Source organism: Equus quagga, chromosome 1, assembly GCF_021613505.1.
Source record: "Equus quagga isolate Etosha38 chromosome 1, UCLA_HA_Equagga_1.0, whole genome shotgun sequence".
NCBI lineage: Eukaryota > Metazoa > Chordata > Mammalia > Perissodactyla > Equidae > Equus > Equus quagga.
The window spans coordinates 88,448,893-88,461,137 of record NC_060267.1 but is presented as its reverse complement, the minus strand read 5'-3'; the positions used below and the strand labels follow the sequence as shown (position 1 = coordinate 88,461,137).

Sequence of the window (12,245 nt, the reverse complement as noted above, 5' to 3'; positions counted from 1 at the left end):
TCTCATAAGAAGCGGTGGCCTAATCGGAGGAAAGGCTGAAGGAGAGAAGGAAAAGTATATCTTAGGAGCCATTTGAACTTCTTGAAAGATAGTAACCAAAAGTACACAGGGACCCACCAAAAGAAGGCCCATGAGTCATAGGAAATCACACCAACGCAGCCTCTCTTTGGAGGGGCCTATTTGCCCCAAAAGGGGGGGGGGTGTGAAAATTCAAGGGAAGTCCTGCCATGGGGCCACGTACACCACAGGCACAGGGGACTCTGCAGACAGGAGGGCAAGCATCACGGAGAGTAAAAGCAGATGACACGTTCCCACTGCTTCTGCACCCATCCCGCTTCCCAAAGAGCAGGAAGGCCAGCAAGCTCCAAAAGAGATGGCTCACCGCTGCTCAGAGAAATGGGGAAGAGACGCAAGGCGAATCCGCTGTACATTGATGGGCAGACACAGCCCCAGACAGAACTGTTCCTATTCAAAGATGGACCTGCAAGAAGACGCTAGCACAGGACTAGGAAATACCGCATGCCAAAGGCAGATGAAGAGTCCCCATCAGAAGATTTTTAAAAAGGATCAGATGAAAACTACAACAGCTTTGTTCTCTCAAGAAAATGAGAGAACAAGGACTCGCTCGAAACAAAAGATCAAATGATACAATAGACAGATTTCACAAGGCTCTAGGATAAAACTCCCAGATGTGGCAGGAAGAGGCTGATTCCCAGTGTGGAGCTGCTGTCCAGGACGGGAGGGGCCACAGGAGAGGAAACGAGGGTGTCCGCCAGCGAATCTCCCGTGCAGGGCGCTGGGGGATGCCCGTGGTTTGTTATGGGACTGAGGACAGCACTGAGGAGCACACAGCTTACAGTTATCTCGTCTTATGTTGTGACTCACGAGCCCTCAGGGTGCCTTGGGTGTTAATATTGTGAGTCTAAAGGGATGGGAGTAAAGAGAAATGTGGCCTGCTTCACAGTTAGCCCCCTGCTGATGGCCACGAGAAGGCAAGAGCAGTCACTGAGAAGAACGCATCTAGCAGCTCCAGATGGGGGCCAGCAGCCGCAGTGGCCATGGCCAGGTCTGCTGAGGCCCAGGGTTGCAGCAAGAAACAGACCACGGAAGAACACAACTGGGGCACAAGTGCTGTCTCCAATGCCGGTAGGTAGACCCCTGAATGCAGCAACCAGGTCTCAGTCCTGGCTCCTTCAACGTGGCCGATATCTCCCTTGGTGCAGGCTGCATTGATTGTTGACCACTGAGGAACACTGGAAACTTCTGGGAGCCACACCCCCTGCCATTCATTCTTGTTCTCGTACATTATTCCTTGCTCTGATTGTTGACTGAAAACAACCTTAAACCAAACACAAATCATCATTCTTGCCTATCTTCAAACCAAAATCAGCTTTTGGGGTCAGAGCTGGCTCAGCAGCCAAGGGAGCAGTAGCCCCTGCAGAGCTGGGCACAGCAGGAAGACAAATGTCCTCTGTCCCCAATCTACACTGCTCCCCACCACGCACAGTCACTCCCTATCCTGTAAGCTTCTTCCTCCATAGCACGCACCACAAGCGAAGTCATCCTAGTTATGCATTTGTTTACTGGTACATCGTCAGCCTCCTTCCGCTAGAATGTTCCATGACAGCAGCAACTCCGTCTGTCTTGTTCACAGCGTATCCCCAGTGCCTAGCACCCAGAAGTGCTCAATAAATATTTGTTGAATGAATAAGTGACCACGTGAATGCCAAAATACGAGGAAAGTATTCATTTGGAATAGGGAGACTATGTCAGGCTGTGCTGGCCTTTCTTGAACAAGGTCACTGGTGGCTTCAGTCAGACCGCTGTGGAACCCGCTCAATTTCTTTGCCAATCTCTGACAGGCAGCTGCTTTGTGAGGACTGTGACAAGTGCACGGAGCAGAGACAATCCATCTGCAAAACATCAACCCAGGCCTGATGCATGGCACTGACACGAGAAGACACTCAATGGCTGGCAGCTCTTCTAAGGACACTGTTCTCTCTGGTCATAAAATGCAGGACAAGCATTTATGTGCGAACTGCCATTTGGGCTAAAACTACGGAGTCACTGCCACTTACGGTTGGAAAGTCCACTTCAAGCACCCATCAGAGGCTTGCTTCCCCCTTTTCCCTGCTCACCCACTAAAGCAGCTCCATGATCAGCGTGCCAGGTGTGCAGCAGCATGCCTGTGCACAGGAACCTTCGCTCGTTTGCCACGAACATTTGATCAATGTGTCTAATTTATTTTTGCCGTGATTGAAGAAAGATGCTGTTTGTGGCAGAGACTGTGGGAGGACCGGCTCAACACCCATTTCAGTCTCATTCCAGTGTGCAAAAGTTGGAAAGCTGAAATGTGAACGTCCTAACCTCCTTTCCAGTCTAGAGTTCTGGACATGATTTAGGTTCCACCAATCAGATGCAGTCACAACGGACTCTGATTTGGGATGGAGCCAGGAGGATTAAGAGAGAGGATGCTGGGCATCACTTCACTTTTGGGGATCATGACAGAGCTGTTGTGGTTCTGGAGTCAGCAGCTTCTTGATCCTATAGCTTTCTGAAGCAGCAGGGGCAGCTTTTGGGATCAAAGCAGAGTTGGTAGTGAGATTCTAGTTAGCGCTGGATCTGTGGATCAGCTTTTTGTCATCAAGCAGCAGCTTTCCTGATCACGGCAGAGCACGGGGCTCTGGGGCTAAGAGTTGTTCCTGGGAGCTCAGACTAGAGCCTGCTCTCCAGCCCTGCCCATGACTTTACAAGCACATAATTCCCTGTATCACTATTCAATCGCATTCTGCTCTGCTTATGCTAAGTAGAGTGGATTCTGTTGTCTGCAACAGATTACTGACTGATAGGCCTTTTATAGTGACGTCTGTCAGACTGGATTTTGAGCTTAACAGTTCATGTGACCCTATGCAGAGCGGAGAGTAGGGCACAGTTTTCTTCCGGTGAGTGTGATGGTATAACCTCCAGGGGGCAACCAAAAGGGACTGTGTACCTTTATGGGAATACACAGGACATTTTGCCTTTTGAGTCTAAAAGCGAGCTTGCTCAAAGCACTAAGCATTTCTGCTCACACGGCAAAGAGGTGCAACCAGGAGAACAGCAGACTAACGGCAGGTGCTTCTCAGGTCACTGCTGTGCTGGAGCAGGATTGTGCTGGCACTATCGCTGGCCTGCTGAATGCTGTTTTGAGTCTTTTCAAGTGTGCCACCAAAAATTCTTGTATCCAAAAGTGTGCTGAAAACACAAAAGAGTTGAGAAATACTAGTCTAACCTATAGATGCTTTAACACCTCCAGTAATAAAAATTTCACTGCATCTTGAAGTGAGCCCTGCTAGCTTAGGGCGCACTGGCGCTGGAATGTGCTTCCTGTACTGGGTCCAGTCTGTTTTATTATCCCTCACCCCACTGTGACTGGAGGCCTAGCCTGCGGCCTTCCACAGAGTGGACCTAATTCCTTTTTCATATGACACCCTTTCAAATGTGGGAAGGCAGCTACGACATCCTCTGTGAATTTTCTCTTTCTCAAGTAAGACACTCCCTCCCCCTACTGAGGTCTTTTCTCTTTACTGGCTCATTCCCATCAGATAGGGTCATGCGATGCATAACGACATTCTGGTCAACAACGGGCTGCATATATGACGGTGGCCCCATAAGGTTAGTACCATGTAGCCTAGGTGTGTAGCAGGCTATCCCATGTAGGTTTGTGTAAGTGAGTACACTCCATGATGTTCACACAACGACCAAATTGCCTACAACACGCTTCTCAGAATGCATCCCTGTTGGAAAGCAATGCACGACTATATAAGCATCTTTATAAAAGAAAAGCAAAAATCCCCATCCAAACCAAATAAAATTAACAAGTTTCCACTCACGTCCCTTCCACCCCTGCAAAGAGTTGACTCTACTCCTCATTTCCAATTCCTCTCTTATCATCATCTCCTGAAGCCAGTCCTGTGAGACCTGCAACCTCACTGTTCCAAGAAACAGCTCTTGTCAAAGTCTACCAGTGACCCACGTGGTGGGAAACCCAGCGGTCAAGTCTTAGTTCTTACTGTTGTTTGACCTATCAGCAACACTTGACACAGAAAGGCATTTCTCCTTTCTGTCTTTTTTTTAAAGATTTTATTTTTCCTTTTTCTCCCAAAGCCCCCTGGGTACACAGTTGTGTATTTTTAGTTGTGGGTCCTTCTGGTTGTGGCATGTGGGACGCTGCCTCAGCATGGCCTGATGAGCAGTGCCATGTCCGCGCCCAGGATTTGAACTGGCGAAACCCTGGGCCACCAAAGTGGAGCATGTGACCCTAACCACTCGGCCATGGGGCCGGCCCTCTGTTTTTTTTTAAACTGTTTGTTTATACTAATTTTCCCAAAATAAAAAAAATTAAAAGGACATCATGTATCTACGACAATGGTTTCACATTTAAGTCTCCAAGACTAAATTTTTCTTGGGATTTATTTGAATAGTTAACCAAAGTCCATCAAATCATAGCTAGTCATCCTTCCCGACTAAGAACGTTTATTTTTTGACTCCCTTTTCCTAAAGTCTCCTGGTACCCCTTTTTCCCCACAAAGTTTTCACCTTTCCCTATTTCACTGTGACTCATAGTCACATTAAAGAACAAAACAAAAGCCTTGATGCATTCCTTCAAACATTTCCTACCGGAGGGTCCATAGCCACACCATCCAGCAGAGCAGCCACACCACATGTGGCTACTGAGCACTTAAGATGGGGCTGGTCTGAACTGAGACGCTGTATGTGTAAAAAACACACCCGAGTTCAGAGGCAGTACGGAAAAAAAAAGTAAATTATCTTAATTATTTTTAATACTGATTTCATGTTAAAATGATAATATTTTGGAGATAATGAGTTAAAATAAACTATTAAAAATATTTCACCTGCTTCTTTTTACTTTTTAAAATATGGCTAGTAGAAAATTTAAAATTCCATATGTAATTCGACACGCTTGCTATTACCAGAAGCAGACACTTGTTTCTTTTCACTTAACATATACGGACATTCTAGAACTTTCTAAGTCAGAAAAACAGGTTGGCATCAATCTGTTTAATAGAATGATTAGTATTGTATCAATATACTACTGATGGACTTCTTCAAAAATACTTTTATGAGCAAGCCTACAACGAACAGCCATCCACACATGCCTCCTTGGGCAGTCACAACTCCTTGCTAGCTCATATTTGCTTACTGGCCTCTGAGATCCTAGCTCTAGAGACAATCAGATGTGTGGTTCCTATTTTGCCACATCTCTGCACTTGCGTGCTGCTTTAGAATTCTTTTCCCCCAGGAAAACCAGCACGAGTCTTGCTGTATAAGCCAAATCTCTTATAATTTTCCTACAGCATTGTTTGTCAGACTTCATCTCTGCTCAGATCTTCAACTCTGGAAACCAGACAACCAAATATAATTTCTCATATTAACCTTCTAAAGCAAAACTAATTTGACTATTGTCTTCCTCCAAGAAAGGAAGCTGGTTGGCATTAACTTAAATTCTTAGCGAATAATAAAGGCTGTTTTTTTCCTTCTCTTAAGAGAACAGACATAATATGAAAATTAATTTTCTTCTCTTGGCCCTAAGAGCCCATTATGTCAGCCCAACACAAGACAGCCCTTAATAGTCTTTCCCAGGAAGACTGCTGTTTTTCCCAAAGAAAACTGACAGCAGCAGATTTATTTGTGATTAAATACTTAAGGGCCCGACGCAAACAAAATGAATCACGATATAAATATGGAGGAATGAAGATGAGGAAAACAGCTCATATTTAAATATCTGTTTCCAAAACTACCTGGAAAAACAAAAGTCTGCTGGAAAAAAAAGAAAAACAATCTAAGAATCCAAGAGTTAGAGAAACACAGGGAAGAAGAAAAGAAGACACCCAATGCATAATGGAGAATTGTTCTTTTCTGATGCTACTTGGCGGGGAAAGCCATCTTCAGGAACAAGAAAGCATTTGTCTTGGCATCAGACTTGTTCTCACAAGGCGAGGGTTATATGCATTACTAATAAGGAAGCCACTATCTAGGAAGCAATATTTGGGAAAGTACAAAATATGCTTTCCATTTGTAATTCAAAATCTTCTGTCTATGCAGGGCTCTGTACCCACGGTGGCTAAACTTAGCCAGCATAATTTAACCACTCAACTAAGGGAGTCTTTTACAATGAGAACCGAAAAATACAGAAACCCCATTTCTGTGACTCTGGAGTGGCATCTGGGTATCTGTATTTTGGAAAGCTTCCCAGGTGGAATGGCACTTTTTTTTTTGGCCAACCCAATACCCATTCCCTTTCTTCTGGTAATAGCACTGTGATTTTTCTTTTGGGTAATCACTACCTCTTGGTCTCTATGGATGGAAGTGATCTAACCCCTCAGTTCCAGGCTCAGCCAATTAGCATGCTTTACTCCCCTCTGGCCAAAATGGTCGGTTCAGGGATAAGCATAGAACCCGAGAAATCCAACGAATGTCAAGCCTGGGACAGGCTCTAGAAGCAGAGAAAGAGGCACTCTCTTTCTGCTGTGATTGTACACTGGTAGAAAGTAAGCCTGGAATAGTTAACTTTCTTTGCCTCCATGAGGAAACACGTTGAGAATAAAGACAATCCAGAGAATGAAGAAAGACTACTAATGACATTATTTGAGCACCTGGATCTATCCTCTCCCAAAGCTTGGTCTACCTCAGCATTGTGTGATTGCATGAACGAATAATTCTCCTTTGTTTGTCATTCATAGCCTTTGATAATCTTAAAACACACACACACACACAACTGGTAAGGCACAATCAGAAAAGATGTGATGTAATACCAGGCTCGCTGATAGCTGAAAACTGATCAATGGTGATTACAACTGGGTAGCCAGGAGGAAGAACCACTTGACCACTCAGTCGACACCCCATAATCCAAGCCACCACTTTTCACCTGGAATGAGAACCACAAGCATTGCCACTGCAAGTGGCTATGAAAGCAGAATCATGAACGATGGGGTGGCAAGAATAACGAGGCAAGCTTTGACTTCCCTACTAGGGAAAGATAACAGAGCTGCTCAATAATAAAAAGGCTTGCAGTAGTGGCCTCCTGACCTGAGACGGGATAAGCAGAGGCTGGAGGACCAGCTGGAACGGTTGTTGTAGAAATGTTTCCAGCATCACCCTAGAGGAGTGATTTTCAAAGTATGTCCCTGGGCCAGCGGTCCTGGCATTACTTGTGAGTCTGTTAGAACTACAATTCACAGCCCCACCCTGACCTCGTGAATCAGAATCTCTGAGGGTGGAGCCTAGGAAACTTCTAAGAAGCCCCCTGCCCCCCGTGATTCTCATACACGTTAGGTTGAACCATCGTATTAGACTAGAGAGCAGTGGCTCTCAAACAGTTTCCTGAGCCCCACGCCCAACGATTCTGATTGAGTAAATCTGGGGTTGAGCTTACGAAAGTGCATTTCTAACAAGTTCCCAGGTAATGCTAATGCAGCTCGTCCAGGGACCACACTTTGAGAACCACTGAGAGGGTGACCTAAGTGATGTCTAAAGTTCCGCTCGATGCTGAGATTCTCCGATCTTTAGGATTCGCCTTGCAAATTCAATTCTAGAATGTGACACTGTTCATGCTGTGGCTCATGTGTGGTTCGGCTCCACAAAGTGCTGGAGCCCAAGTAACACAGCTCACAACAGAGGAGTAATTTAAAATAACTCAGGTTCATTAACTGCATTTCTTGATCACTGCGAAGTTACAAAAGATAACGGATACATTTCCTAAAATAAATCTGAGAGCCACAGAAACAGGGAAACCTATGAGGCTCCCTCATACAAAGGAGGTGTTTCTGCACCTCTCACTGGTGAACGCCCCCTGAAAGTTTTTCTCAGGCAGTCCTAACCAGAGTCCCATGTACACATTGTCCTTCTTCTCAATCCCTCTCTTCCTAAATCTGCAGCTCAAAAATGCAAAAAAGGCAGGACCTTGCTCTGAGGGCAGGAGGGGGAGGAAAAATTGAATGGGCAAAGCCAGAATTTTAATCAGGCAAGGGAGGGGAAAGGTTGAAAACTTCCCTATCACTGTTAATCATTTTTGTCCTTAACAGTTACCATTTAGTGATACTTTGTGCCAGATACTGTTTTCAGCACTTTGTATAAATTAGTTCATTTCAAGCTCACATCAATATTGTCAGATGAGTGTCACTGTCATTTTACAAATGAGTTAACCAAGGCTCCGAGCGGTTAAGCAACTTGTCCAAGCCCACACACACAACAAGGGGAAGGCCAGACACTGGAACCCAGGTCTGCCTCACTCCAAAGCCCGTGTTCTTGAACACTGTCTGATACGCCTTCCTACAGTACGAGGACAAACACATCTAGGGCAAGCGGATTAACAGCATTAGTGTTCTGCCCTACGGCCTCCTGGTTTCTCAGCTAGCCCTTCTCACTGCCACCAGCCCAGATGCCTAACGCCCGGGCCACTCCCTGCTCCTTCACATTCATTAGGTGCTGTGTCTGCCCGCCAGTTACCAGAGCCGACATGGGGATATTTAGCAAAGACAGTTGCCATCCTGAAAGTAATGCCTTTCTTTTTTCCTGATGTCAACAAGATGATTGAGCAGATATGGTCAAACCAGATTCTGAAAGGCCCTAAACATGAGGCAGTGGCATTTCAACTTGATACAATAGGAAATGAGAAGTGACTGAGGACTCTGGAGAAAGGGAGGCCAACCTGGCAACATGTCCACAAATGAGCTGGAGCGTCTCACGCCCTGGCCATCCATCAGAATCACCTGCAGAGCTTTCTGAGCATTCTGCACACCCCATTACCACCCTGGGCTTCCTAGAACAACAGGCCTAGGGTAGGGACCCACAGACACCTGTATGGTTAAGATGTTTCACAGGTGACCCTTCTCCTGTTGGCCCTAAGAGCTCATTATATCAGCCCAATACAAGACAGCTCTTAATAGTCTCACTCAAAAGTGAGATCATTTGGATTAACGGTTTAAAGAGGTGATCTTTTTTTTTAAGCAATAAAAACAATAGGAGAACTGGAGATGAACATTTATTCGCTTCAAGTTAGGGAAGTCTTTTTTAAATAAGCATAAACAGGAAGAATAAATTAGTAGATTTGACAAAATTAAAAAAAAACAATAATAATAAAAACTTTATCAAAAAAACACCATAAAGAAAGTTAAAAGGCAAATAATGAGCTGTGAAGAATACTTGCTACATATTTGACCAAAACAATCGATTCCCTTAATAAATAAAAAGTGCTTCAATTCAATAAGGAAAAGAAAAAAGGAAAAACAGACAAAGTACATGCATATGTATTTCATTGAAAAAAGAAATACACACTCATATCATGGCAGATAAATAAACAAACAGATAAGTGGAACAGATTGGTGGGTACCGGAGGAGAAGAGAGTGGGAGGAGGGTGGAAAGGGTAAAGGGGCGCATATGTATGGTGATGGATAAAAACTACGCTATTGGTGAACCCGATACAGTCTGTATAGAAAGTGATACACAGTAATGTACACCTGAAATTTACACCATGTTAGAAGCCAATATGACCTCAATAAAATTTAAAAATTTTTTTAAATTTAAAAAAAGAAACATATATTATGAATAAATATGAGAAAAAAGTTTGCCTCACTACTAAACAAAGTTTAATTCAAATTAAAACAAGGTACCACTTTGGCAAATATTTATAAATGATAATGCCTAGCGTTGAGGATGAGAAAAAAAGTACATTTATATGCTGTGGGGGAACTGTAAACTGGGACAACTTCCTGGTGGGCAATTTGGCATTATGCTCCAAAAGCCTTTAAAATGTTCATTTTCTTGGATCCAATAATTTCCATCACTTCTATGAACTTATCGCAAGAAAATGATTACCTCTACATACACAGACTAAAGCACATGGACTCAGCCTGCCGTTTGTAAGAGTGAACAACTGGTCATAAATTCCATATAGAATAAAAAAGGACGGGTTAAATAAATTGTCCTCCAACAAGTAAATTATTTTAAAATCAGAAAAATGGCACGCATTATTTGTAAAGTTTATAAGAAAATATCATGGAGTGTTAAATAGAGAAAAAAACCTCTGGAGGCCAAGAAGTCAGTTAGTCTTCCAGGAGTAAGGTCATGAAGACAAAGGAGCGGATGGTAAAAGTGAGAATTTGGAGGAAGACAAAAACTTTCTAAACGGGCGCTGTCCAATATTATAAATATTAGTCATACGTGGCTATTTAAATTTAAATTAATTAAAGTTAAACATAAAAGCTCAGTTCCTTAGTTGCCACATTTAAAGTGCACACATTTCAAGCCACATTTGAAGTGCTGAACGGCCACAGGTGGCTAGTGGCTACGGTGTCAGACAGCTGAGATTACAGAATGCTCTAGTCATCGCAGAAAGTTCTATCGGACGGGGCTGGTCTGAACCTTCTGCCTCGGGACTGGGGGATCCGCCGTGGCCTCATCTCTGGGTACACTTCTTCTCATCCTTCACACTCCAGCAACAAGAGCATAAGCATCAAAGGACAGAGACCATATCTGTGTTCTCCAGTGTAGTGGGGGAGACGCATTACCCAGGGAGCTACACACAATGCTCTGTGGAATAGCAGATAGATGCATAGACTGTCTCAGCTCGGGGTTCAGGGTAGGCTTCCCAGAGGAGGAGGGGTAGGCATTACCCAAAGAGTAAAGAAAAGACTATTCTAAGTAGAGAAAAGAGCATGCTATGAGTAAAGGCACAGATGAGAAAAAGCACAGCATAAGGGAAGAAGTACCAGCTGGTCAGGCAATTTATTCATTCAACAGATGGTAACTGTGTGTGATGGGCCGGCCTGACCAGGCTCCAGGGACACAGCAGTGAACAGGACAGCTATGGTCCCTGTCCTCATGATGGTTACACTCTCACCCAGTACTGCCGGACCGCCAGGGGTGAGGCGAGGGGTGCAAGGGCCTCCCGCCTCACATTACGGGTCCTGGTTCGTTTGGTTTTTATCCTAGCGCTTGAACCCCCTTTTCGGTCTCAGTGAGGGCTAGAGTCCCACCCCTGTCTTTCTCCTCGTCCCCCCTCACTGCTGTGGGAGACGAAGAGCTCCTGGGGCGCGGGGTCAGGCAGCGCAGGGGCACAGCCGACAGTTCTGGTGAGACCCCTCCGGCGGCCAGCGAGGATGTGGCCTTGAGAGGTGAGAGAATAAAGACGGGAAGTCTGTTTGGGAGGCTGCTGGAGTCATCTAGAAGAGGCCCAGGGCCTGAGAAACGGCAGGGCCGACTTTAGCGAGGGTGGAGAGGGAGCAGGCGCTCCAAGTTGAGAGTGCCCTCAAAGGAAGGCTCTGGCCGAGCAGAGGCGGGGGAAGGCGTGTCCGCGGGGCAGGTTCCAGGGAGGAGAGGGAACCGAACATCTCAGGAGAGTTCCCTAGGCCAAAGGAGGGGGCCCAGGGGGGCCAGGGGGAGGGGCCGGGGCACCCCCGCAGAGGACAAGCGTCGGCGGGTCGGAGGGGCCCCGCGTGTTGGGGACCACCGGGCGCCAGGATGGGCGGGGCCGTGAGGCAGCAGGTGCGCGTTACCTGCGGGGCGAGGATGGGGCGGCGGAGCTGGGCTGGGTCCCGGGGCACCGCAGAGAGGCTCCCCGGAGGAGGGAGACCTCCCCTGGACGTCAGGGGGGCTATTTCCCGACCTTGTCCTTGAGCATTTACAAGAGGCGGGCAGGGCACGTTGCCCACAGCCCGGAATCCGCCAGGAGCCTCGGCTTTGCTCGGGGCCGGCCTCAGGACCGGCGCCTTGGGGGCGTCTCCTCGGGTTTGGATCCCCGACCCTCGCCAGGTGCTTCTCGGAGGCGACCCCCTCCTGCACCTGCCGCTCGGGCGGCCCAGTCCCCCTTGAGCCCCGGCCGCTCGGCCCAGGCTCCTCGCCCGATCGCCGAAGATCCCCCCAGCGACCCCTCCCCGCGCCGCGGCCTCGCCACCCTGGGTCCCCTCAGACTGCCACCCCCCACGTGGCCCGCCCGCCGCACCCCTCCCCGGCCGCGGTACCTGGGGCTCTCCAAGCTGCACCCCCTGCGCCGCAGCGCCGCCCTCTTCTGCCGCAGGAGCGCAGCGGCCGCCCAGCCGGGCTCCGGCTCCATCGCCCCGGGCGGGGGCGGCGGGCTCGGGCGCGCTCGGGTGGGCTCGGGCCTCGGCGGGGCTCGGCGGGCCGCTGGGCTCTCGCGCCGCAGCCCACGCCCCGCCCCGCGGGCCTGCCGGGCCCAGGTCCCGCC

The 12,245-nt window shown here is 47.4% G+C and overlaps 1 protein-coding gene across 1 annotated transcript in view; it reads right to left on the bottom strand.

The window, feature by feature from the left end:
• GARNL3 (GTPase activating Rap/RanGAP domain like 3) overlaps positions 1-12,199 on the bottom strand; it is a 148,048-nt gene extending 135,849 nt beyond the window's left edge. Inside the window, exon 1 of the mRNA XM_046643693.1 lies at positions 12,022-12,199. Within this exon, the coding sequence (XP_046499649.1) occupies positions 12,022-12,113 (92 nt within the window). The 5' untranslated portion in view covers positions 12,114-12,199. The remainder of the gene's footprint in view (positions 1-12,021) is intronic.
• Positions 12,200-12,245: the final 46 nt, after the last annotated feature.